At 44.3% G+C, this 23,717-nt stretch overlaps 1 protein-coding gene across 2 annotated transcripts in view; it reads right to left on the bottom strand.

Moving 5' to 3' along the window:
* Tex14 (testis expressed 14, intercellular bridge forming factor) overlaps nt 1-23,717 on the bottom strand; it is an 89,616-nt gene that overhangs the window by 56,703 nt on the left and 9,196 nt on the right. For both annotated transcript variants that reach the window (XM_042693111.1, XM_042693121.1), the window contains exons 4-13: nt 22,492-22,628; nt 20,757-20,838; nt 20,252-20,382; nt 17,726-17,836; nt 15,409-15,532; nt 14,004-14,182; nt 7,634-7,785; nt 3,899-4,089; nt 3,360-3,510; nt 293-1,065 (exon numbers count right to left, since the gene is read on the bottom strand). In XM_042693111.1, the coding sequence (XP_042549045.1) occupies nt 293-1,065; nt 3,360-3,510; nt 3,899-4,089; nt 7,634-7,785; nt 14,004-14,182; nt 15,409-15,532; nt 17,726-17,836; nt 20,252-20,382; nt 20,757-20,838; nt 22,492-22,628 (2,031 nt within the window). The remainder of the gene's footprint in view (nt 1-292; nt 1,066-3,359; nt 3,511-3,898; nt 4,090-7,633; nt 7,786-14,003; nt 14,183-15,408; nt 15,533-17,725; nt 17,837-20,251; nt 20,383-20,756; nt 20,839-22,491; nt 22,629-23,717) is intronic.

Below are 23,717 nucleotides of genomic sequence, written 5' to 3'. Positions count from 1 at the left end.
TTCAAGCTCCACAATTGACAAGATAAAATAAAATAACTACCTTGAAATTCTACCTTAGAGGTCTTATATCCCAAAACAAAGAGGATCTTGCATTGATGCCATTCACTTCACAGGCAATGTCGTTACCAGGGTCCCACTTAGGTTGTTCTTTCCTCCCATTTTGATTTACCTGATGGTTTGCCTCTGCCTGGTCTCCAGTGTTTTCTTCAGTGACTTGGGCAAAAGGTTTCCAGTGATAGCCACTTTGTGTCTTTGGCCTTTTGCCAAGATGGCCCCCTTGAAAGTCTTTCACTGTTCTTAGAGAACCTGCTAGGGTTGGGCAATTGCCACTGGCATCTGACTGCTGCTCCCCTGACAGCTGCATGACAGGAGGAATATAACTAAAAGATGGAGGTCCCATGGCTGAAGGGAAATTGTAGGCACCTGAAAACCCTCTTGAGGTTTCCCACAGAGACCTGCACTCCTGCTCCTTCACTATCAACTCAAACTTATCCAGTTTCTGCTCAATATTCCTCAGCATATCAGCATTCTGGTGAATCAATGTCTGTGAAATCTTGAGATTCAGCACACATTTACTGATGTAATCCTCAGTCATAGACCTGCCATTCACTTTGCCCTTGCCTTCTCTGGTTGGCTGAGACTGATTGAGTGAACTGAATGAATCATTTTGCCAGTCCCAGTCCCCAAAGGAGAGCCCCGTGTCAATGTCTGAAAAGCTCTCATCTTCATCACAAGAAGTATTCACTTCTTTCTCCATCTTATCCAACTCTTCTTCCAGAGATTGTAACTCATCTGGCTGGTTTGGTCTATCCTCCTCAAGAGAGAAAGCCATTTCTGGGTGTTTGTTCTCCTTGTAAACCCCCAAGTTCACACAGCCTGAGTAGATTTCATTGATTTCGAAGCTGCAGAGACTTGCCTGACTTGCACTGAGGCTCCTTGCCTCTTGTGGCACAAGTGGAGGAGGAGGAGGAGGCTCCTGGGCCGTCGAACTTGGATCTGTAGACTGAGGAGCTAGTGTTTTGTCAATGGAACAAGAGTACTCCCTTGGTGAATGGCTTTGTCTGCCTGTTGAAAACAGTAGCAACACAACACTGGTTAAAGTGAAGACACGGTCAGCAGATAAGCAAGCAGCCTGCTTATTGCTCAAGAAGCCCAAGAATATGGGAGGGAGGAGGAAGCTTTTCACTCCCAACTTTCTCAGGAAGTGAAATCCTAGTGAAAGACCAATGGATACACTACATAGGAAAAGACTATTTCTAACCTAGATGAAAGTTCCAATTTTCTTTTCTTTATTTTTAGGTCCAAGACCAGAACTCAAACTTGGTACCTGACACTTTCATGCACAGGCTAGTGTTCTACTAACTGAGTCACTCTTCCAACCCCAATTTTGATGTAAGACAGAAATTAATATAGTCTGTATTTATAGTGTGTTCAAAACACATCTAACAGTCAAAAACAAGTCCCTGGATCTCAAGGACTAGACTATCTTTTTTTGGACAAGAGTGTGGCTATGTCAGTTACAGTCAAGTTTTTGGTCAGCATCTGATATAAGTTGTCAAGACACAGCTCCAAAAGACACCGTATTATGTGAAGAATAACTCAAAAACAATGCCAAAGCTAATCCACACACCTCTTCTGTTTGACTGGTGTATAGCTTGCAGGAAATGGGATGGAGACAAATAATGAGCACTTGGAGGGTGGACTACTCTGGAAGGCTCCATCCCTGCCAAAAGAGTTTTGAGTGAATGGTGATTACACTGGGATTATAACACCTGAGTTCCACTTGTAGTCATAACCTCCTTAAACCTTAGTGATCTCATCTATAATGGGGAGGTATTAAGTTTCATGATTGCAAGGCCTTTTCCAGCTCAAAAACTCTAATGTTCTAAAAATCAGTAAGAGAGCTGGGAAGGTGGCTCAGTGGTAGAGTGTTTGTCTTGCATGCATGAGGCCCTGGGTTCAATTCCTCAGCACCACATAAGCAGAAAAAGCTGGAAGTGGTGCTGTGTTTCAAGTGGTGGAGTGCTAGCCTTATGCTGAAGAGATGAGGGACAGTGCCCAGGCCCAGAGTTCAGGCCCCATGACAGACAAAAATAAATAAATTAAATTAAAAATAAAAATCAGTAAGAAATATCAAAATGTTAACCAATTAATTCTTCTTAGGCAGCTGAATCAAAACAGAAACTTTCTTTTTTATACTATTCCAAATTTTCTATAAGGAGCAAATGATAGAAAGAGGAAGGTTTTTTGGTTTTTTGACATGTTGCTTTGTTACTTTGCCAAGCTGGCCTTAAATTCCTGAGCTCTAAAGCTGCTCCTGTCTTAGCCTCTGGAGTAGCGAAGATTACAAGTGCGTAACACCACACTACACTCATTAGTAGATAATAGTCTTAATTTTTTTTAATCAGGGCTGAAGGAGTGGCTCAAGTGGTGGAGTGACTACCTAGCAAGAATAAACCCCAGTACTGACAAAAAATTAAAATAAAAAATAATTCGTTAGTGAAGCAATTCATTGTTTTGTTTTGTTTTTTGGCTAGTCGTGGGGCTTGAATTCAGGGCCTCGATGCATTTTGGCTTTTGGGTAGTTTATTGGAGGTAAGAGTCTCATGGGGGGCTGGGAATGTGGCTTAGTGGTAGAGTGTTTGCCTAGCATGCATGACGCCCTGAGTTCAGTTCCTAAGTACCACATAAACAGAAAAAGCCAGAAGTGGCACTATGATCTAAGTGGTAGAGTGCTATCCTTGAGCAAAAGAAGCTCAGATACAGTGCTTAGGCCTTGAGTTCAAGCCGTAGGACTTGCAAAAAAAAAAAAAAAGTCTCATGTATTTTCCTGCCTAATCTGGCTTTGAACCACAATTCTCAGATCTCTGCCTCCTGAGTAGCTAGGATTACAGGAGTGAGCCACTGGTGCCTGGCTTCAAATTCTTAAGAATGACTGTGTTATGTCAGGCACAGATGGTTCATACTTGCAATTACCCAGAAGGCTGAAACCCAGAAGATCAAAGTTTGAAGCCAGCCTACGGCAAAAAGTCTGTGATACTCCATCTCCAATTAGCAAGCAAAATGCTGGATTAGAGGTGTACCTCAGGTGGCAGAGTATCAAGCAAAACAGCATGAGTGAGAGTGCTAGCCTTGAGTTCAAGACCCTGGTATATACAACATGCAAACACATGCCCACTCACATGCGCGCGCACGCACGCACAGACAATTATGCTAGAAACAAACTCACTGTTATTACTTAGTTCTGTTTTTAGTCCAAGTGTTTATAGAACTCATTTAACTTGGAGGAAATGACTAGCTGCAGCTCAAAACACTTTGGTATCAAAGTGGTGTATTTCATTTGTGAGTTAACAGCATACCTGTCTCCTTTAGCTCTTTGATTTCAAAGACTGGGGTCTCTTTTCGATGTTCTGAAATTAGTCCTAGATACTCATTGACATTAGGCTGGGGTTCATATCTCTGTATCCTGGGACTCTTAGTTGGTGGAGTCCTCTGGGTTCCAATGAACTCCTATAACATTGGAAATATTGTCAAGGGCATATTTATAGTCATCTGAATGTCACTAGTGTTCCAAAGCTTATCTATATGGCAAATAAACTCCTCCTATGTTTATTTTATTGCACAGACTGACTATAGTCCTAAGCAGTTTATTTCTTGTTATTCCAGCAATACTAGCTGCCATTCATGGAATCTTCACTGTGTCTACTGTGAACCTCTCAGCTCTTCTCAACAACCCACTGTTTCACCAAGCAACCTTTTCTCAGCAACAGTGAAAGAGTATAATAAAGTGAAGATTTCCAAACCTTCTAAAACTTGGTCTCTGGCTTCTAGATCTCTCGGTACCCACTTCCCTGACAAGAATAAGAAGAAATAAAGTCCCAACAACTTCAGGGCTTGCCTTTAAGTCATTCTTTAGAATATACCGGATGTCTTGAAGGTTCAGAGTTCGGTCTTTCTGCTTGACTTGGATGCCTGACTGAACGATATCATAGTAAGGTTTTGGAAGCCTGACATCAGCTTTTAAATAATTTCCCAAGACTATGGCTTCTTTAATAGCCAAGCCATCTAAGCCATCCCAGGGTATGTTGTCTGTAAGGAAAAGGTCAGAGGAAAGAATATGATAAACATTTGCTGAAGTTGTATAAATGTAGTCAAGTCATTCAATTTCTTTTTTTTCTGTAGAAAACTACCTGAAGCTGGGCACCAGTGGCTCATGCCTGTGATCCTAGTTACTCAGGAGGCTGAGATTCGAGGATCACCGTTCAAAGACAGCCTGGGGGGGGTGGGGAGGGAGATGGGAAGGGATGGGAAGGGGAAACAAAGGAGGCAACAATGCTTGATAAGAAATGTACTCATTACCTTGCTCATGTAATTGTAACTCCTCTGTATGGTATTTTCACAATTTAAAAAATTAAAAAAATCAAATAACATAAAATAAAATTAAAAAAAAAAAAAAAAAAGCCAGCCCAGGCAGGAAAGTCCGTGAGACTCTTTTTTTTTTTTTTTTTTTTAATTTTTTTTTTTTTGGGTCCGGTCGTGCGGCCTGAACTCTGGGCCTGGGCGCTGTACCTCAGCTCTTCAGCTCAAGGCTAGTGCTCTACCACTTGAGCCACAGAGCCATTTCCAGCTTTTTTCTTTTTGCTTATGTAGTGCTGAGGAATCCAACCCAGGGCCTCAGGCATGCAAGGCAAGCGCTCTACCACTGAGCCACCTTCCCAGCCCTCCGTGAGACTCTTATCTCCAATTAGCCACCAGAAAACCAGAAGTGGTACTGTACTGTGGCTCAAGTGGCAGAGGCTTGCCTTGAGCTGAAGAGTTCAGGGACAGCACCCAGGCCCAGAGTTCAAGCCCCATGACTGATGAAAGAACGAAAGGAAGGAAGGAAGGAAGGAAAGAATGAAGGAAGGAAGGAAGGAAGGAAGGAAGGAAGGAAGGAAGGAAGGAAGGAAGGAAGGAAGGGACTACCTGAAAGTTCATTCACAAGCAAGTAACCTGCTAGAGTCAGAAAATAGTAGTGTATGAATCACAGTGGGCCCTCCATTGGCAGACGTGACAAACCTGGGCTATGACATTAGGAGGGGTAGCCACTGTACTGATTCATCTTATGGGAGGAATGGTTTCTCCTCTGAAACTGCAAACACCACTAAAGGTAGTTGACTGTTGCTTACTCCCTAATTGAATATACTTTTATTTGGAGTGTGTGTGTGTGTGTGTGTGTGCTTATACATGTGGTACTGAAGTTTAAACTAAGGGTCTTAGATTTAGTAGGCCAGGCATGATACCACTTTAGCCATGCCACCAGCCTTTTAGCTTTTGTTATTTTTTGTTGTTGTTGTTGTTTGTGGGGCCTGAACTCTGGGCCTGGGCACTGTCCCTCAGCTCTTCAGCTCAAGGCTAGCACTCTACCACTTGAGCCACAGTGCCACTTCCAGCTTTTTCTGTTTATGTGGTGCTGAGGAATCGAACACAGGGCCTCATGCATGCAAGGCAAGCGCTCTACCACTGCGCCACTTTCCCAGCCCCTTGTTATTTTTTTTAATAGGATCTCATGTTTATGTTAAGGCCATTCTGAATTGCAATCCTATTTATGTTTCTGGATCAATTTGAATGACTGAACCCACTTTTTTTACTGGTTGAAAAAAGGTCCCATCTTTTTTATTGGAATGGTCTCAAACCATGATCTTCCATATCTTCACCTCCCAAGTAGCTAGGATTAAAATGTGAGATACCAGGCCCAACTTGTGTTTCTCTCTGAAAGAATTCTTCTGTCTTCAATTATGTGAAGACAGTTATTCCCATCACATCCTATAAATTTGAAAAGACTTTTATTTCTTTCAGGTCACACGGCTTACATACCTACTAGCTCCTATATTAAATTCCTATTTGTTTCTCTGAGACAAATCATCTCTTTAAAGGGCATTTCAGGGGGATTCTTAAATACTGACTCCAATATGTAGTTTAAAAACTTTGCTTGGGGGCTGGGAATGTGGCTTTAGTGGTAGAATGCTTGCTTAGCATGTATGAAGCCCTGGGTTCAATTCCTCAGTAATACATACACAGGAAAAGTCAGAAGTAGCACAGTGGCTCAAGTGGTAGAGTAGCAGCCTTGAGCAAAAGCAGTTCAGGGACAGCACGCAGGCCCTAAGTTCAAACTCCAGGACTGCCTAAAAAAACAAAAACAAACAAACAAAACACCCACTTTGCTTGGGATGCTAGGGGTATGGCTTGGTAATAGAATTTTTTCCAGAACTGGGGCTTAAACTCAGGGCTGGGTATTGTCCCTGATCTTCATTTTGCTCAAGGCTAGCACTCTGCCACTTGAGCCACAGCTCCATTTCTGACTTTTTGGTGGTTAGTTGAGGTAAGAGTGTCACAGAGCCGGGTGCCGGTGGCTCACACCTGTAATCCTAGCTACTCAGGAGGCTGACATCTGAGGATCATGGTTCAAAGCCAGCCCAGGCAGGAAAGTCCGTGAGTCTCTTATCTCCAATAAACCACTAGAAAACCGGAAGTGGCACTGTGGCTCAAGTGGTAGAGTGCTCACCTTGAGCTGAAGAGCTGAGGGATAGCGCCCAAGCCCAGAGTTCAAGCCCCATGACCAACCAAAAAAAAGAAGAAGAAGAGTGTTACAGACGTTCCTGCCAATGCTACCTTCAAATTGTAATCCTCAGCTCTGAGACTCCTAAGTAGCTAGGATTACAGGCATGCACCACTAGTGTCCAGGCTCCATCTTTTTTTTTTTTTTTTTTTTTACCAGTTGTGGGGCCTGAACTCTGGGCCTGGGTAGTGTCCCTAGCACTCTACCACTTCAGCCACAGCGCCACTTCCCGCTTTTTTTGCTTATGTGGTGCTGAGGAATTAAACGCAGGGCTTCATTCATGCAAGGCAAGCACTCTACCACTAAGCTACCTCCCCAGCCCAGGGCACCATTTTATATAAGATATATTTAACATCTTTTCAGAAACCTTTAAAAGTTTCCTTGAAGAAACTATTTTCAAAGTCATGTACTTTTTTTTTCTTTTTGCTGGTCATAGGGTTTGAACTCATGGGCTGGCCAGTGTCCTTGAGCTCTTTTTGCTCAAGACTAGTTCTCCACTACTTTGAGCCACAGCACCACTTTGTTTTATGGTGGTTAATTGGAGATAAGAGTTTTACGGGGAAGTGGCACTGTAGCTCAAGTTGTAGAGAGCTTACCTTGAGCTAAAGAGCTCAGAGACAGTGTCCAGGCCCAGAGTTCAAGTCCTACAACCCACACACAAAAAAATAGTTTAGCTGGGCGCTGATGGCTCACACCTGTAATTCTAGCTACTCAGGAGGTTGAGATTTGAGGATCATGGTTCAAAGCCAGCCTGGGCAGGAAAGTCCAGGAGACTCTTATCTCCAATTAACCATCAGAAAACCAGAAGTGGCACTGTGGCTCAGGGGGTAGAGTGCTCCCGTTGAGCTGAAGCACTGAGGGACAGTGCCTGGGCCCAGAGTTCAAGGTCCTCCCACCCCCAATAAAAAAATGTTTCACAAATTTTCCTGCTCCAACTGGCTCTGAACCATGATCTTCAGATCTCAGCCTCCTGAATTCAAGCCCCAAGACTAGCACAAAGAGAGAGAGAGAGAGAGAGTAAGAGACTGTTGTCACCTGTTAAAATTTCTTGTATGATCATGGAATAGCTGTAGATGTCGGACTTTATGGTGGCTGCCTTTTGTAAGATCACTTCCGGTGCAGCCCAGTTGTAGAGTTGGGTTGGAAGGGGTATTCGAGTCAGGTCCCTATACACACCATTGTCCTGTCTATAGAAGGAAATACATAAGACAGAATCATATCTGCAATCATCATACACTACATTTAGATACTTGCCTGAGAAGACTGGCAATCTCTTTGAACTTCTGGAAACATAGCTAGACAATGAGCTAACTCATGCTGCCTCAGAGCTGTTCCAATACCTTACCATTCCTGTTTACTGGCCCTCTCTACTCTTCACTTTCTCCTAACAAGCCCACTAAAGTTACAAGGCCTTCCTTTGTTTATCCTACTATGTTAAGCATATTACCATTACCTGTATTTTGCCTTGACAGTTTCTTCTGCCTGGCATGCTCTGCCCACAGATGCTAGCCTGACTGGCTGCTTCCACTGATGAGGTATTAGTTTGAAAGCCACTTCCTCAAAGAACCCTTCCCTGATCACCTACTCAAAAGCAGCCCTGTATGGGCTGGGAATGTGCCTTAGTGGTAGAGTGCTTGCCTCCTAGCATGCATGAAGCCCTAGTTTGGATTCCTAAATACCATATAAACAGAAAAAGCCAGAAGTGGCGCTGTGGTTCAGGTGGTAGAGTGCTAGCCTTGAGCACAGAAAGGCTCAAGAACAGTGCCCAGGTCCTGAGTTCAAGCAACAGGACTAGAAAAAAAAATCACTACATCCCAAGTTTACACTATGGGTGTGAGGCTTGTTTATGAATACTGGTTCAGGACTTCCTCCAAGTCCCACTTGCTATATCAAAGCCACTTTGTTCTTCTCTAATATCTTTGATTGCTTCTTTTCTGAATGCCTGCCCTCTTGGGAACAAGTCCTCTCAGTTCAATACAAAGGTTCACTGATTTGTATGAATAATTCATCTTTCCAACCAGATGAGCTAAATCAGAGCATCCTTGGCCAATGAGTCCTCAGAGTGAGGCCAGTACCAACTTCTACCCACAACTGTCATGATAATCAAATGAGATCATGGATATGGAAATGCTTAGCGAGCCACAAAGTACTCCACCAAGGGGCTGGGAAGGTGGCTCAGTGGTAGAGCGCTTGCCTTGCATGCATGAGGCCCTGGGTTCAATTCCTCAGCACCACATAAGCAGAAAAAGCTGAAAGTGGTGCTGTGGCTCAAGTGGTAGAGCACTAGCCTTGAGCTGAAAAGCTGAGGGACTGCGCTCAGACTCAGAGTTCAGGCCCCACAACCACCACCAATAACAACAAAAGAAAGTACTCTACCAAGTAAGGAGTTCATACAGACATTATGTAGGCATTCAATAAAGACTTGGTGATTGGCTGGCTGATCATGAAGAATTGTTTTTGGCTGGGTGCTGGTGGCTTACACCTGTAATCCTAGCTACTCAGGAAATTGAGATCTGGGAGTGTCATTTTGAAACCATCCTGGGCAGGACAATTATTATCTCCAATAAATTCCCAAAAAGCTGGAAGTGGAGCTGTGTGATTCAAGGGTAGAGCACTGGCCTTGGTCAAAAAAGCTAAGAGACAGCACCTAGGCCCTCAGTTTCCAGCCCTAGTACCAGAAGAAAAAAAATTGGAAAAATAAGAAACAATAAGTTCTTTACTAGTCTAGCATAAGGATAGATTTTAGAGGGCGATGGGTATCTCAGAGAAAACTTCTCGAATGTTTCTTTTAGCTGAACTTTTGATAATTATCAGTGAGTTCAAGATATCATAAATTTGTAAAATCTGGGCTGGGAAGGTAGCTCAGTGGTAGAGTGCTTGCCTTGCATGCATGAGGCCCTGGGTTCGATTCCTTAGCACCACATAAGCTGAAAAAACTGGAAGTGGTGCTGTGGCTCAAGTGGTATAGTGTTAGCCTTGAGCTGAAATGCTGAGGGACAGCACCCAGGCCCAGAGTTCAGGCCTCACGACCAACAACAAAAAAAAATTAGAAGCCGGGCGCTGGTGGCTCACGCCTGTAATCCTAGCTACTCAGGAGGCTGAGATCTGAGGATCGCAGTTCAAAGCCAGCCTGGGCAGGAAAGACCGTGAGACTCCTATCTCCAATAAACCACCAGAAAACCGGAAGTGGCGCTGTAGCTCAAGTGGTAGAGCGCTCGCCTTGAGCTGAAGAGCTGAGGGACAGCGCCCAGGCCCAGAGTTCAAGCCTCACGACCGACCAAAAAAAAAAAAAAATTAGAATATCTACTACTAGATAACCATGTGTGCCTGATATAGTATGGATATGCATGCATACTTAATATACATTTATATGCTTAATGTATAAATTTGGTATGTTCATTATATATTTATATATTAAATTAATTAGTGTCACATAAAAGACAGTTGATTTCTTTTTGGCAGTTCTGGGGATCAAACCCAGTGCCAGTGCTATTGCACTGAGCTATATATATCCTCAGATCCCAGAATAGGCAATGGAATACTTTATCGTCAGAGTTATAAATACAAATAGTTTATATTCTGAGACACTAACATGCTTGGCTCTTCAATTTGGAAGACAATTCAACAATGAAACATTCCATTTCAGGCCTCCCATGCTTGTTCAAACCTCTAGCAAGGAATAAGGACTTGAACTCAGGGCCTTACACTTGCCTGGCTTGCACTCTACCATTTGACCAGTTGACTTTTTTCTGATTATTTTGAAGATAGAATCTCATAGACTTTTCTGCCCAGGCTGGCTCCAAGGTCTCAGCCTCTTGAGTAGCTAAGTTACAGTCACAAGCCATCAATGCCCAGCAACAAGTCACTTCTATTTCTTCTCACCTTCTTTTTCTTTTTCTATTAAAGATAGCTGGTGGGCTGGGAAGGTGGTTCAGTGGTAGAGTGCTTGCCTTGCAAGCATGAGGCCCTCGGTTTGATTCCTCAGCACCACATAAGCAAAAAGAAAAAAGCCAGAAGTGGCGCTGTGGCTCAAGTGGTAGAGTGCTAGCCTTGAGCTGAAGAGCTGAGGGACAGCGTCCAGGCCCAGAGTTCAGGCCCCACGACCAGACCCAAAACAAACAAACAAAAAAATTAAAGATAGCTGGTGAGGTTGAAGGCATGACTCAGGTATTAGGGTGCCTGTCAGTGAGCGAAAGCATGTAATACCAAGTTCAAATCCCAGTCACAGAAAAAAATAAATAAAATAAATAAATAAAGACAGTTGGGAAAGGGTAGGAGTGGTAAAGAACTGAATCTAGTGTCCAGGACCACCAAAACAAACAAACAAAAATCTAGGGACGTGGAACAAGCAGAAGAATGCCTGTCTAGCTGAGTTTAAAAGAAATAAAAACAGGGCTGGGAAGGTGGCTCAGTGGTAGAGTGTTTGCTTTGCATGCATGAGGCACTGGGTTGGATCCCTCAGCACCACATAAGCAGAAAAAGCCGGAAGAGATGCTGTGGCTCACGTGGTAGAATGCTAGCCTTAAGCTGAAGAGCTGAGAGACAGTGCCCAGGCCCAGAGTTCAGGACCCATGACCAGCAAAAAATAAAAATAACAAATAAAAGTCATGTGGGATAAGGGAGACCCTTCTGGCTGTCACTGTAGAAGAGTTATTTTCAGGCCTTCATCTTTGACACCATTAAAATTACATTTAGCTGCAGTTATATGACACCACTTGCAAGGTCAATTCTAGCTCTAAGGACTCCATTAACAAGAAGTTAGAATAAGAAAAACTGTTGTATCAATTTTAACCCAAGAAACAGAGTGCTACCCTTGATAATAACATTAAACAAACTATTATGTACCAGCGATACCAAAAATACTTGAGGGCTGGGAAGGTGGCTCAGTGGTAGAGCGCTTGCCTTTGCATGCCTGAGGCCCTGGGTTTGATTCCTCAGCACCACATAAGCAAAAAGAAAAAAGCCGGAAGTGGCGCTGTGGCTCAAGTGGTAGAGCGCTAGCCTTGAGCTGAAGAGCTGAGGGACAGCGCCCAGGCCCAGAGTTCAGGCCCCACAACCGGACCCAAAAAAAAAAAATACTTGAAACTATTTTGGATTCTTAGATCATCAATTCTTTTTTTTCCATGCTGGTACTGGGGCCTGAACTCAGAGCAGGGCACTGTCCCTTAGCTTTATTTTGTTCCAATCTGGCACTTAAGAGCCACTTCTCACCAACATTCCTTCTCAGGTCAACCTTGAGCCAGTATTCTCTGATCTCAGCCTCCTGAGTAGCTAGAATTGAAGGCATGAGCCACTAGCACTGGGAAGATCATCAATTCTTGTAATGAGCTTACAAAGAAAGGTACACTATCTGGCTATGATGGTGTATGCCTATAATTCCAGTGGTTGGGAAGTTGAGTCAGGAGGATCGTGGAGTTCAACTCCAACCTGGACTACCTAGTGAAACATTGTCAGAAAAGCAGGAAAGGGGAAAGAGGAAGGACTGTTAGAACTACACTGACTTGCTGATTGACACCTCTTTCTAAAATTCCATTCTGAGGTCAACAAGCCCAAATAAGAATCCGTGCTTTTCTGCGATGCCCAGTGTGGACCTCAATGACCATAGTTACCTCCTTTCCCCTGTTTTGGCTAGCTGTTGACCCTAGCTTTTCAGTGCATTTCACTTCTTTCCTTTCCATTTGGTTTCCTTGCTCCACCTGGTGGCTCCTAAGCTGATCTTCCTATATTCAACCTCTAGTCCATACAACCCCTGTGGCCTAGTTCTAGCCTCAGTGTGCCCCTAACCAACCAAATGGGTCACTTATCACCATCCCTTCACCTCTCTATGCTTCAATTTCCTCATTCATAAAAGGATAGGGTTGGCCTTAGGATGTAGCTCATGGAAGAGTGTTTGACTAGCATTCATGAGAACCTGGCTAGATCACTAGCATAGCAATTACTAAAACAAAAACAAAAAACAAAAAAGTATAGGATTAGACCAGATTATCTCCAAAATTCCACCTCATGCAAAGATTCACATTTTTATGAAAGCAATAGCATAAGAAACTGATAGGCCTCTTTCTGAAGAATAGATGGTACTCTATCACTGACCAATCATTTATTCTATCGAAACTTCCTGAAAAGTCTTCAGTATTTATCAATAGCAATATTCAAAGCCCATAGTTTCCACTGTTCTAGAACACACAGCCAAGGTAGTTACCCCTGCTCTGGGAAATTTTTCAGTTTTTCCTTCATACAGATTTATGCAATCATGCATGGTGCTGGGGATTGAACCCTCCTGTGGGCAAGTGCTCTACCACTGAACTATATATACTCTCAACCCTTTCCAGAAAAGTTTTATTTAACTAGCACTAAGAAGGGACAGATCTGAAGTTTAGTAGCTTGAGTGGTGAGAGTGACCTGGCCTCTGCCCACTCTCATACAGAAAACTGCAATAGCTCCAGGAATGCCCTCTCAACTCCCATATCTCTGTTCCTCTTACCCCCCTCTCTCCCTCCTGCACATGCAGGAGCAAAGGGGATCTTGGTAACCTATAAATCACCATATTTCCTGGCCTTCCTATAGGATGGTGATTGGGCTCTGGCCACTGAAAAGTGGCAATGGTAACATGCCCACTTCAAACTGATCCCAAATTCCATTGTACATACTCCCTTATTCCCAGGCTAGCAATGCAAAGAATTCAGTGAAGAATTGAGGCTTTGGGAGTAATAAAGCTATCAGTGGGATACACAAAACAGACTGCAAGGTAAGAAATATACCTCAGCAAAAGCCGGGCACCTCAGCAAAAGCTCATGCCTGTAATCCTAGCTACTCAGGAGACTGACATCTGAGGATCACAGTTCAAAGCTAGCCTGGGAAGAAAAGTCCGTGAGTCTCTTATCTCCAATAAACCACTAGAAAACCAGAAGTGGCTCTGTGGCTCAAGCGGTAGAGCGCTCGCCTTGAGCTGAATAGTGCAGGGACAGCGCCCAAGCCCAGAATTCAAGCCCCACGACCAACAAAAAAAAAAAAAAAAAGACACACACATACACACTATATTATATATATATATATATATATACACACATATATATGTATATATATGTATGTATGTATGTATATACACATACCTCAGCTATGCTAGGCCACTGGAACTTTTGAGTGCATAGTTAGAGCCTTTATACACACTGTCCAATATGGGACTTTACATGATATATGTTTGTTTGTTATAGTGTGAAATTGTCCTGAGCAGAAATAACTTCCCAAAGATTAGGCACATAGACAAAGCATTCAGTAAATCTCTTCCACTAGTGATGCAAATTCCTACTCACCAATGAGGAGGCCTGCCACATTAGATTCTCTTTACAGCAAAGGTCCTCAAGTGAGATTCTCTTCAGGGGGAAGCCACATTAAAGACTGCACCCACCTTTCCATCATGTACTCCAAGTTGGTTAGCCTTGCTTCCCCTGTGGAGACTATATGGACAGCATAGGAGCTGAGAGAGCGGTGGACAAAGCCCCAGGAATGTAGGTATCTCAGGGCCTCTGCAATCTGGAGCAGTAAGTGCACAATCACTTCCATGTGCAGCAGTGGGAACTGGGACCTCTGCAAGTGAGAAAGAAAGTGCCAGAGACAAAGAGCAAAATTTCCTGATTGCGCAGGAATTCCATTTTACCAACCGGGAACCTAAAACTCAGTGAGGTTCAGTAACTGGCCTGTAAGTCCCACCTATCCAGGACCCATGGATCCAAACCTGGGGAGAATATGTTCAAAGGCTGGTATGTGCATCAGGCTGAGTGTAACATAAAATGCCAAAAGATGCACCCCTCCTTCCACAAATAAACTTTCCTTGGCTTCTTCCTATCTAAAATCCATGTTTGTGGGAGAACTTGGAAGCTCAAAGGACACCAATGAATAAGAGAACAGCTGGGTGCTGATGGCTCACATCTGTAATCCTACCTACTCAGGGGGCTGAGATATGAGGATTACACTTCAAAACCAGCCTGGGCAGGAAAGTCTGTGAGACTCTTATCTCCAATAAACCACCAGAAAACCAGAAGAGGCGCTGTGGCTCAAGTGGTAGAGCACTTGCCTTGAGCTGAAGAGCTGAGGGACAGTGCCCAGGCCCAGAGTTTAAGCCCCACGACCGACAAAAATAAACTAATTAAAAATAAAGAGAACAAATCCATCCTTTCTGAGATCCTGCCTTAAAAAAAGAGGGAGGGGGGCTGGGAAGGTGGCTCAGTGGTAGAGTGCTTGCCTTGCATGCATGAGGCCCTGGGTTCGATTCCTCAGCACCACATAAGCAAAAAGAAAAAAACCGGAAGTGGTGCTGTGGCTCAAGTGGTAGAGTGCTAGCCTTGAGCTGAAGAGCTAAGGGACAGCACCCAGGCCCAGAGTTCAGGCCCCATGACCGGACCCAAAAAAAAAAAAAAAAGAAAAAAGCCGGAAGTGGTGCTGTGGCTCAAGTGGTAGAGCGCTAGCCTTGAGCTGAAGAGCTGAGGGACAGCGCCCAGGTCCAGAGTTCAGGCCCCACGACTGGACCCAAAAAAAAAAAAAAAAAGTAAAATAAAAAAAAAAAGAGGGAGGGAAGGAGAAAGGAAGAGAAGGAAGAAGAAACAATAATAGAATCACATAAGTTCTGAGCATGTGTGTATCAGCCTTTAGAGAAGACATTACATTGCCACTTAAATTAGGCCATAAAGTCCAAAGGTTTAGATATTTATCTTCCATGAATGCACAAATAGGAAGTATGAATGGACATAGGAGGCCATGGGCGGGGGTGGGGATGGGGATAAGGAGGGGTGGCAGCTAGAGGGAAATCCATTTACTCGTTCATGGAGGACACTGAACAGTGTGCCAACAGTGACACGCTCATATACAAGGCGGATCTTCTCCAGGTCTTGGGACAAGCATACAGCCATCAGCTGTAGTAAATGAGGGTGTCGCAGCTTGCTGCAAAAGAAAAGAAGCTTCAGAATGGATAGGGAAACATAATAAAACCATAGGTGTTCTTCTACAACCTTTGAACACATTCTAAACAAATACCACTTGCACACAACATTTTTCTAAGAAAACAGAATGGAATTAAAGACGGAGTTCTCTGTGGATAGAAGACTGGCCTCTCACTGATCAGACCCTGAGGAATTAGTCATCAGTGAAACAATGGCAATTGTGCTGAGAACACTGAACAAGACACTCGGCTATACTGTGATCCCAACTACTGCTTGAAGAAATGCATTTTATAGAATTGTAACCTCTTTGTACAACTCCTTAATAATAACAATTTTTTAAGAGTTGAGCACTGGGGGCTGGGAAGGTGGCTCAGTGGTAGAGCACTTGCCTTGCATGCTTGAGGCCCTGGGGTTCGATTCCTCAGCACCACATAAGAAAAAAGCCGGAAGTGGCACTGTGGCTCAAGTGGTAGAGTGCTAGCCTTGAGCTGAAGAGCTGAGGGACAGCACCCAGGCCCAGAGTTCAGGCCCCACAACTGGACCCAAAAAAAAAAAAAAAAAAAAAAAGAGCTGAGCACTGGTGGCTCATGTTTATGATCCTAGTTACTCAGGAGGTTGAGATCTGAATATTGCAGTTCAAAGCCAGCCCAGACAAAAAAATCCTTGAGACTCTTATCTCCAATTAATCACTTAAAAAAAACTCAAAGTAGAGCTGTGGATCAAGTGATAGAGCACTAGCCTTTATCACAAAAGCTCAGGGATAGTGCCCAGGCCCTGAGTACAAGCCCTAGGACTGGCACCAAAAAAAAAAAAGAAAGAGATAAAAAGAGAAAGGGAAAGAGAGAGAAAGAAAGAGAGGGAGGGAGGAAGGGAGAGATGTAAGGAGGGAGGGAAGGAAGGAAGGAAGGAAGGAGAAAGGGAGAGAGGGATGGAGGGAGAGAGAGAGAGAGGGAGAGAGAGATGCATTGGGACTGGGAAGGTGGCTCAGTGGTAGAGTGCTTGCCTCACATGCATGAGGTCCTGGGTTCAATTCCTCAGCACCATATAAACAGAAAAGGACAGAAGTGGCACTGTGGCTCAAGTGGTAGAGTGCTAGCCTTGAGCTGAAGAGTTTGGGCCTAGAGTTCAAGCCCCATGACCACCCAAAAAAAAAAGCATCTTCTTACTCTTTTAGAATGTAACCAGCCAGGGGCCTGAGATGTAGCTCAGTGGCAGAGCTTGCCTAGAAATAAGGCAACATCCTTCTAGCAACAATGAGTTATTCATCTGACTTCTTAGAAGTCAGGAAGGAAGGATTTGGCCTCTGCAGATACCTCTTGCTGACTGATCTATTCAGTTCAATGAGCCTGGGTCCATCCTTAGGGCTTTGGTTGCTCTAATGTGCAACCATAAATAAAGAGCCTGAGATAGAAGGAATTGAAGGATCTTGTAACTCCTCTGTATGGTATTTTCATAATAATAAAAAATAAAATAAAAGCCGGGCGCTGGTGGCTCACGCCTGTAATCCTAGCTACTCAGGAGGCTGAGATATGAGGATCACGGTTCAAAGCCAGCCCGGGCAGGAGAGACCGTGAGACTCCTATCTCCAATAAACCACCAGAAAACCGGAAGTGGCACTGTAGCTCAAGTGGTAGAGCACTAACCTTGAGCTGAAGAGCTGAGGGACAGCGCCCAGGCCCAGAGTTCAAGCCCCACGACCGACAAAAAAATAAATAAATAAATAAAAATAAAATAAAATAAGTTGGAGGATCTAACCCTGTAACCACAAAACACTAAGGAACTGAGGCCCATAGGTATGTTCACAAGGGTAGCAACCTGGCTGTTAGATATCTAAATTTCATACAATGCTCATCTATATGAAAACAAAAATTCACATGCTCTCCAGATAAGCATAGAGCCCCACATGTGGCAGGCCTCAGGGGCTACAGGCAGGAAATCCAGGCCTGAAGTCTGTACCATCCAGAGAAATAAGATATAGATAATTGATTTTAAAAAAAATTGAGCCTCTTAACATCATACTCTTCAACTTTTTTTTTAGCCTTTGGAATTCAAGCCAACCAATTCTAACAACCAGGAAAGGCTAGGAGAGGGGGGGACGCAGGTGGCAGGGAAGGTAGTATTCCATGTTCCAGAGACAGCACTGTGTAGCTAGGAATCTGGGTCTGTGATAGGCCTGGTCACTAGGCCTCCTTACCTGCTATGTTGTTGCTCAGCAATCAACAAGTCTGCCAGCCTCAGCCTGCTGCAGTGAGAGTGAGTGAGATTTAACTCCTTTACTGTGACTCTGCTCCCATTCCATATCAGGCTACAAAAACAGGAGAGAATGCAAGGCAAGGGGGTAAATAGCCACAGCTTGGTGGAGCCAGTCTTCCCATCCAGACCAAAGCAGTAGGGTTAACACATAATCTCTAACAATGTTTGGGATGTGTGAATCCTCTTTCCCACACCAGCCCTAGATTCTAAAACACTTTGGGAAATTAGGTGAGGTGGCAAGAAGTTACAAGAGGACTTAAGGAGGGAGTGATTTGATCAGGACTGTGTTGTAGAAAGACAATGCTACGGGTAGTATAAGAATAGAGAAGGCAGCCTGTGCGAATAGCTCACAACTGTAATCCTAGCTACTCAGGAGACTGAGATTTGAGGATTGCAGTTTAAAGTCAGCCAGGTGGGAAAAGTCCGTGAGACTCTTAGCTCCAATAAACATCAGAAAACCAGAAGTGGCTCTATGGCTCTAGTGGTAGAGCACTTGCCTTGAGCTGAAGAGCTCAGGGACAGTGCCCAGGTCCAGAGTTCAAGCCCCACAACCAACAAACAAAACAAAAAAATAGAACAGGTAAAGCAGCAATGGTCTAGAGAATGAGACACCAGTGAGGATGCAGTCTGGGTAAAAAACACTGTTCTGGTCTGGGAAGGTGGCTCAGTGGTAGAGTGCTTGCCTTGCATGCATGAGGCCCTGGGTTCGATTCCCTAGCACCACATATGCAGGGAAAAAAAGCCGGAAGTGGCACTGTGGCTCAAGTGGTAGAGCACTAGCCTTGAGCTGAAGAGCTGAGGGACAGTGCCCAGGCCCAGAGTTCAGGCCCACGACTGGACCAAAACAAAACAAAACAAAACAAAAAAACAACAACACTGATGACATGAACAGAGGTAGCAGCAACAGGACAGAATGGAAGGGACCTCACAACAACTCATGGCATAGAGCTGGGCATCAGTGGTTTACACACCTCTAATTCTAGCTACTCAAGACATGAGATCTGAGGATTGTAGTTCAGAGCTAGCCTGGGCAGCAAAGTCTGTGAGACTCTTATCTCCAATTAACCACTCAAAAACCAGAAATGGAGGGCTGGGAAGGTGGCTCAGTGGTAGAGTGCTTGCCTCACATGCATGAGGCCCTGGGTTCAATTCCTCAGCACCACATAAACAGAAAAGGCCAGAAGAGGCACTATGGCTCAAGTGGTAGAGTGGTAGCCTTGAGCTGAATAACTGAGAGACAGCGCCCAGGCCCAAAGTTCAAGCCCCATGACCAACAAAATGAAAAAAAAAAAAAGAAAAGAAAAGAGAAGAAATGGAGTTGTGGTTCAAAGTGGTAGAGCACTAGACTTGCGCACAAAGCTCAGGAACAGTGCCCAGGCCCTGAGTTCAAGCCCCAGGACCAGCATCAAAATAATAACAATAAATAAATAATAAATTCATGGCATAGGCAGAAAAAAAAGGGAGCCACACCTTATAATCTGGCAGAAGCTCTTTTAGAACAGTGTTTCTTCTTTTTCTTTTCTTTTCTTTTTTTTTGGGGGGGGGGGGGTCCGGTCATGGGGCCTGAACTCTGGGTCTGGGCGCTGTCCCTCAGCTCTTCAGCTTAAGGCTAGCGCTCTACCACTTGAGCCACAGAGCCATTTCTGGCTTTTTCTGCTTATGTGGTGCTCAGGAATCAAACCCAGGGGCCTTATGTATGCAAGGCAAGCACTCTACCACTGAGCCACCTTCCCAGACCAGAACAGTGTTTTTTCAAAACAGGAAAGAAGTACCAAGATCCTAGGGACCAAAAAACTTTGGCCACAACCCTTGTGACTTGCAATGTCATATTGACTTCCTGTTACTGTCATCTCTCCTGGATTTAGCTGATGGGAGCTCCAGCTAATTCCAGGGTCACTTTCTACAGGGACCTTAATACCCTTTCTCCTGTAGCAGAGGCAAGACAATCACAACTTAAGCTTCCTCTGACACTTTTTTTTCCATTCCTGGGGCTTGAACTCAGGGCCTAGGTATTGTCCCGGAGCTTCTTTTACTTATAAGACTAGCACTTCAGCCACAGCACTGCTTCAGCCACAGCACCATTTCCCTCTTTTTCTGTGGTACTAAGGAACCGAACCTAGGGCTTCATGCATGCAAGGCAAGAACTGTACCACTAAGCCACCTTCTCAGTCTTCAATGAATAGTCTATTAGGGCGGCAATTTTCTCCCCAGAGGGTATTTGTCAGTGTGTATAGACAGTCACGACTGAGGGCTATGGTGGGCAGACATGCCTAAACATCCTACAATGCACAGGACTGCCCTCAACACAAAGGCATCTGGCCAAAAATGTCTACAGTGAGAAACACTGATGAAGACAAGGTCTTGAGTACTCCCTTGTGTTTGAGAAACCATCCACACCTAAAGAAGTCACATGCAGCCCATTCTTTCCATGGAAATATGCTACCTCCATTGGGCAGCTCTTGCTTACTTGGTCATCACCATGTAGGGGCCACTGAAGAAAGAGAAGGTGGGCTCATCGTCAGCTTGAATCACTTCCTTTTCTCCAATTACCGGAAGAGATCCTAGGTAAGTCAGCTGTGTCCCCCCTGTGTGATAAAACTAAAACGAAAACACAGCCTCAAATTGTGAGGAGAAAAGAGGAAAAGCAAAATACCTCCAGAATCTTTTTTAACTGTATTTTTTTTGTCTTTTCTTTTTTGGTACTGGGGATCGAACCCACGACGTTGCACTTGCTAGGCAAGCGCTTTGCCACTGAGCTACATCCCAGCCCTACCTCCAGAATCTTGCCAGCACTAAAAATAAGGGAGCTACTATACGCACTAGATATTATTCCTCCCTCTTTCTTCCCTTCTTCCCTTCCTCTCTTTCTCTCCAAGGTTTCACTGCTTTGCTAAGGATAGAAGCATAGTTACGCAAAGGGATCAGGTGACTACCCAGTGAGTCCTGCAAAACTGTTGATAGCAACCTCTTACCTTCCCAAAGCCAAAACTGTAGATATTTTGAGCAGAAACGGCTCCAGCTTTAAGCAGTCGATTAGGGGAGCCATTAGGACTTCTAGAAGTGTTTTAAAAAAATGAAAGTAAACCATTTGTATTTAGAGGAACAATTTTAAACCATGTTTTCAAAATACACAACTGGTTTGGTCTGTACTATTTGACTTAGTTTGTCTTTAGTTTTTGTTCTTGAGATGTAGCCCAAGCTGGCTTGGAATTTGCCAGTAGCCAAGGGTCTTACACTCATGCTCCTCCTGCCTTAGCCTACCCAGTGCTGAGATTACAGGTATGTACAACCATGTCCATTTGGCTTTTTTTTTCTTAAGTCCAGTATCTTTTATTATGGGATGGTACACTGAAGACACTGGACCTCCATAGCACCCCTAGATGGTGGAAACAAGGAGACAGTCCCTGCACAAAGCAGTACATCATCAGCATTGAGGGTATGGTCTCTGCTTTCTTTTCACTAGCAGCTACATTTATAAAGTACAGAATGCTTCACACATTTTGTATGTCATCCTTGTACAGGTACCGTGAAATCTCTGTATTCCAGTTAGTACATGTGCAGCCAAATGAGCCTTCTAATTTGACTCTATCATAGAACTAGATACAGAAAAAGAAAAAAGTATTCCAGCATCCATTAAGTCTTCCATTTACCCAAAAGTAAAAATGACTAGTATAATTTTAAAATATATGCTATAGCTGGGTGCCAGTGACTCGTAACTATAATCCTAGCTTCTTAAAAGGGTGAGATCTGAGGATCACAATTCAAACCCAGCTTAGGCAAACAAAGTCCATGAGATTTTTTTTTTGGGGGGGGGGCCCGGTCGTGGTCCTGAACTCTGGGCCTGGGCGCTGTCCCTCAGCTCTAGGCTAGCGCTCTACCACTTGAGCCACAGCGCCACTTCCGGCTTTTTTCCTTTTTGCTTATGTGGTGCTGAGGAATCGAACCCAGGGCCTCATGCATGCAAGGCAAGCGCTCTACCACTGAGCCACCTTCCCAGCCCCTCCATGAGATTCTACAAAAGCAAGAAAAGGTGGAAGTGGCGCTGTGGCTCAAGTGGTAGAGTGCTAACCTTAAGCAAAAGAAGCTTAGGGACAGTGCCCAGGCCCTGAGTGCAAGCTTTATAACTCCCCCCACCTCCACCAAAAAAAATAGAACACTCTTGGTGGCTCAGTGGTAGAGTGCTTGTCTTGCAAGCATGAGGCCCTGGGTTCAATTCCTCAGTACCACATAAGCAGAAAAAGCCAGAAGTGTCACTGTGGCTCAAGTGGTAGAGCACTAGCCTTGAGCTCAAGAGCTGAGGGGACAGCGCCCAGGCCCAGAGTTCAGGCCCCACAACTGACCAAAATAAATAAATATATAAAATAGAACATTCTTTCCAAGTTCAGAAGAAAAGAAGAAGCCATCCAGTTGCTCTGGGTAAAAGTTTTCTGCTGGGCTTCTTAGAACTCCTCTTCTGCTGACCATTGGGGGGAAGCTCCCACTGGAGCCCAAAATTATTTCCTCAAGACTTTCTGGGCAGAGGAGGAGAGAGGGCACCTGGTATCCATTATTAAGGCCATGTTTTCTCTTTCTAGGCCTACTCTTTGGGATGGGCCAGTGCTAGAGGGTATCAGTATGGAAGAGACCAAGGGAGCCCTTGTTATGGGGCTCCTGTGAAGAGGAATAGGGTAATCTACAACATCCCACTCTACCCAAAGCTGTACTCACCCTTGCATGAGGCCTCCAAACCAGGGTGGGCTACAGATGAGCCGCTGAGAGGAGTCTATTTTTTTCAGGAAGTCATAAGAGAAACCCTGGATGATGGCCTGCATGTGTGAGGTGCAGCGCTGCATGAACTCTACCATCTGCAATACACGGCAGAGAAGTCAGTGCTGGCCACAACAGCCTTCCACAGGAATGGAGGCTTGAGGATAAAAGTGAATAGTCCAAGGAGCTAAGAGCTACCAACAGGGAAATGTCTAGAAAAGGAAGATCTTAGATTATTTTTTTAATAACATGTTATTTTCAAGAATAGGATTTGTCCATACTTTCCTCTAACTCCTTCCCTTCAATACATGAAGAAGCTAAGGGAGGGGGAAGTGAAACTTTTTGTCCAAGGCCCAACAGCTAATGAGCAACAGAATCAAAGGCAGGAAAGTACATTAAGTATGTAAAGACATTGGACAATACATGTTCTTTTGTTTCATATTTGTCATGTTATTTAATCCTCATTAACACATCATATGGAAATGACATTGGTGGTTCACATCTGTCATCATACCTTCTAAGGAGGATGAGACCTGGAGGACTGGGGTTCAAAGACAGCCTGGGCAGAGAAGTCTGTGAGACTCCATCTCCAATTATCCAGCAAAATGCCAGACTAGAGGCATGGCTCAAGTGGTATAGAGTGCCAGTGTGAGCAAGAAAGCAAGGAAGAACTTGAGGCCTGGAGTTCAAGCCCTGGTACCAGAACACATATACATCACACACACACACACACACACACACACACACACACACACACACACACACACACACACACACACACACACACACACACACACACACACACACACACACACACAATGCTGGGGCTGATGGCTCATATCTGTAATCCTATCTACTCAGGAGTCTGAGATCTGAGGATCTCGGTTCAAGGTGAGACCAGGCAGGAAAAGTCCATGAGAATCTTATCTCCAATAAACCACTCAGAAAAGTAGAAGTGGCACTGTGGCTCAAGTGGTTGAACACTAGCCTTGAGCTGAAGAGCTGAGGACAGCACCCAGGGCCCGAGTTCAGGCCCCAAGACCAACAAAAAAAAAAAAAAAAAGAGGAAGAAGAGGGGGGAGGAGGAGGAGACAACGAGAACAAAGGATCCTAAGGTGGTGGAGCTATCAGGACCAACTACAATGACAGATAGAATGAAATCCATTTTCACTGAGGAGGTAATGTCC

Source organism: Dipodomys spectabilis, unplaced genomic scaffold (genome assembly GCF_019054845.1).
Source record: "Dipodomys spectabilis isolate Male_0828 unplaced genomic scaffold, ASM1905484v1 ptg000004l, whole genome shotgun sequence".
Taxonomy (NCBI): domain Eukaryota; kingdom Metazoa; phylum Chordata; class Mammalia; order Rodentia; family Heteromyidae; genus Dipodomys; species Dipodomys spectabilis.
Note: the sequence above shows the minus strand (reverse complement) of the source record. Positions and strands in the feature narration are given on the sequence as shown.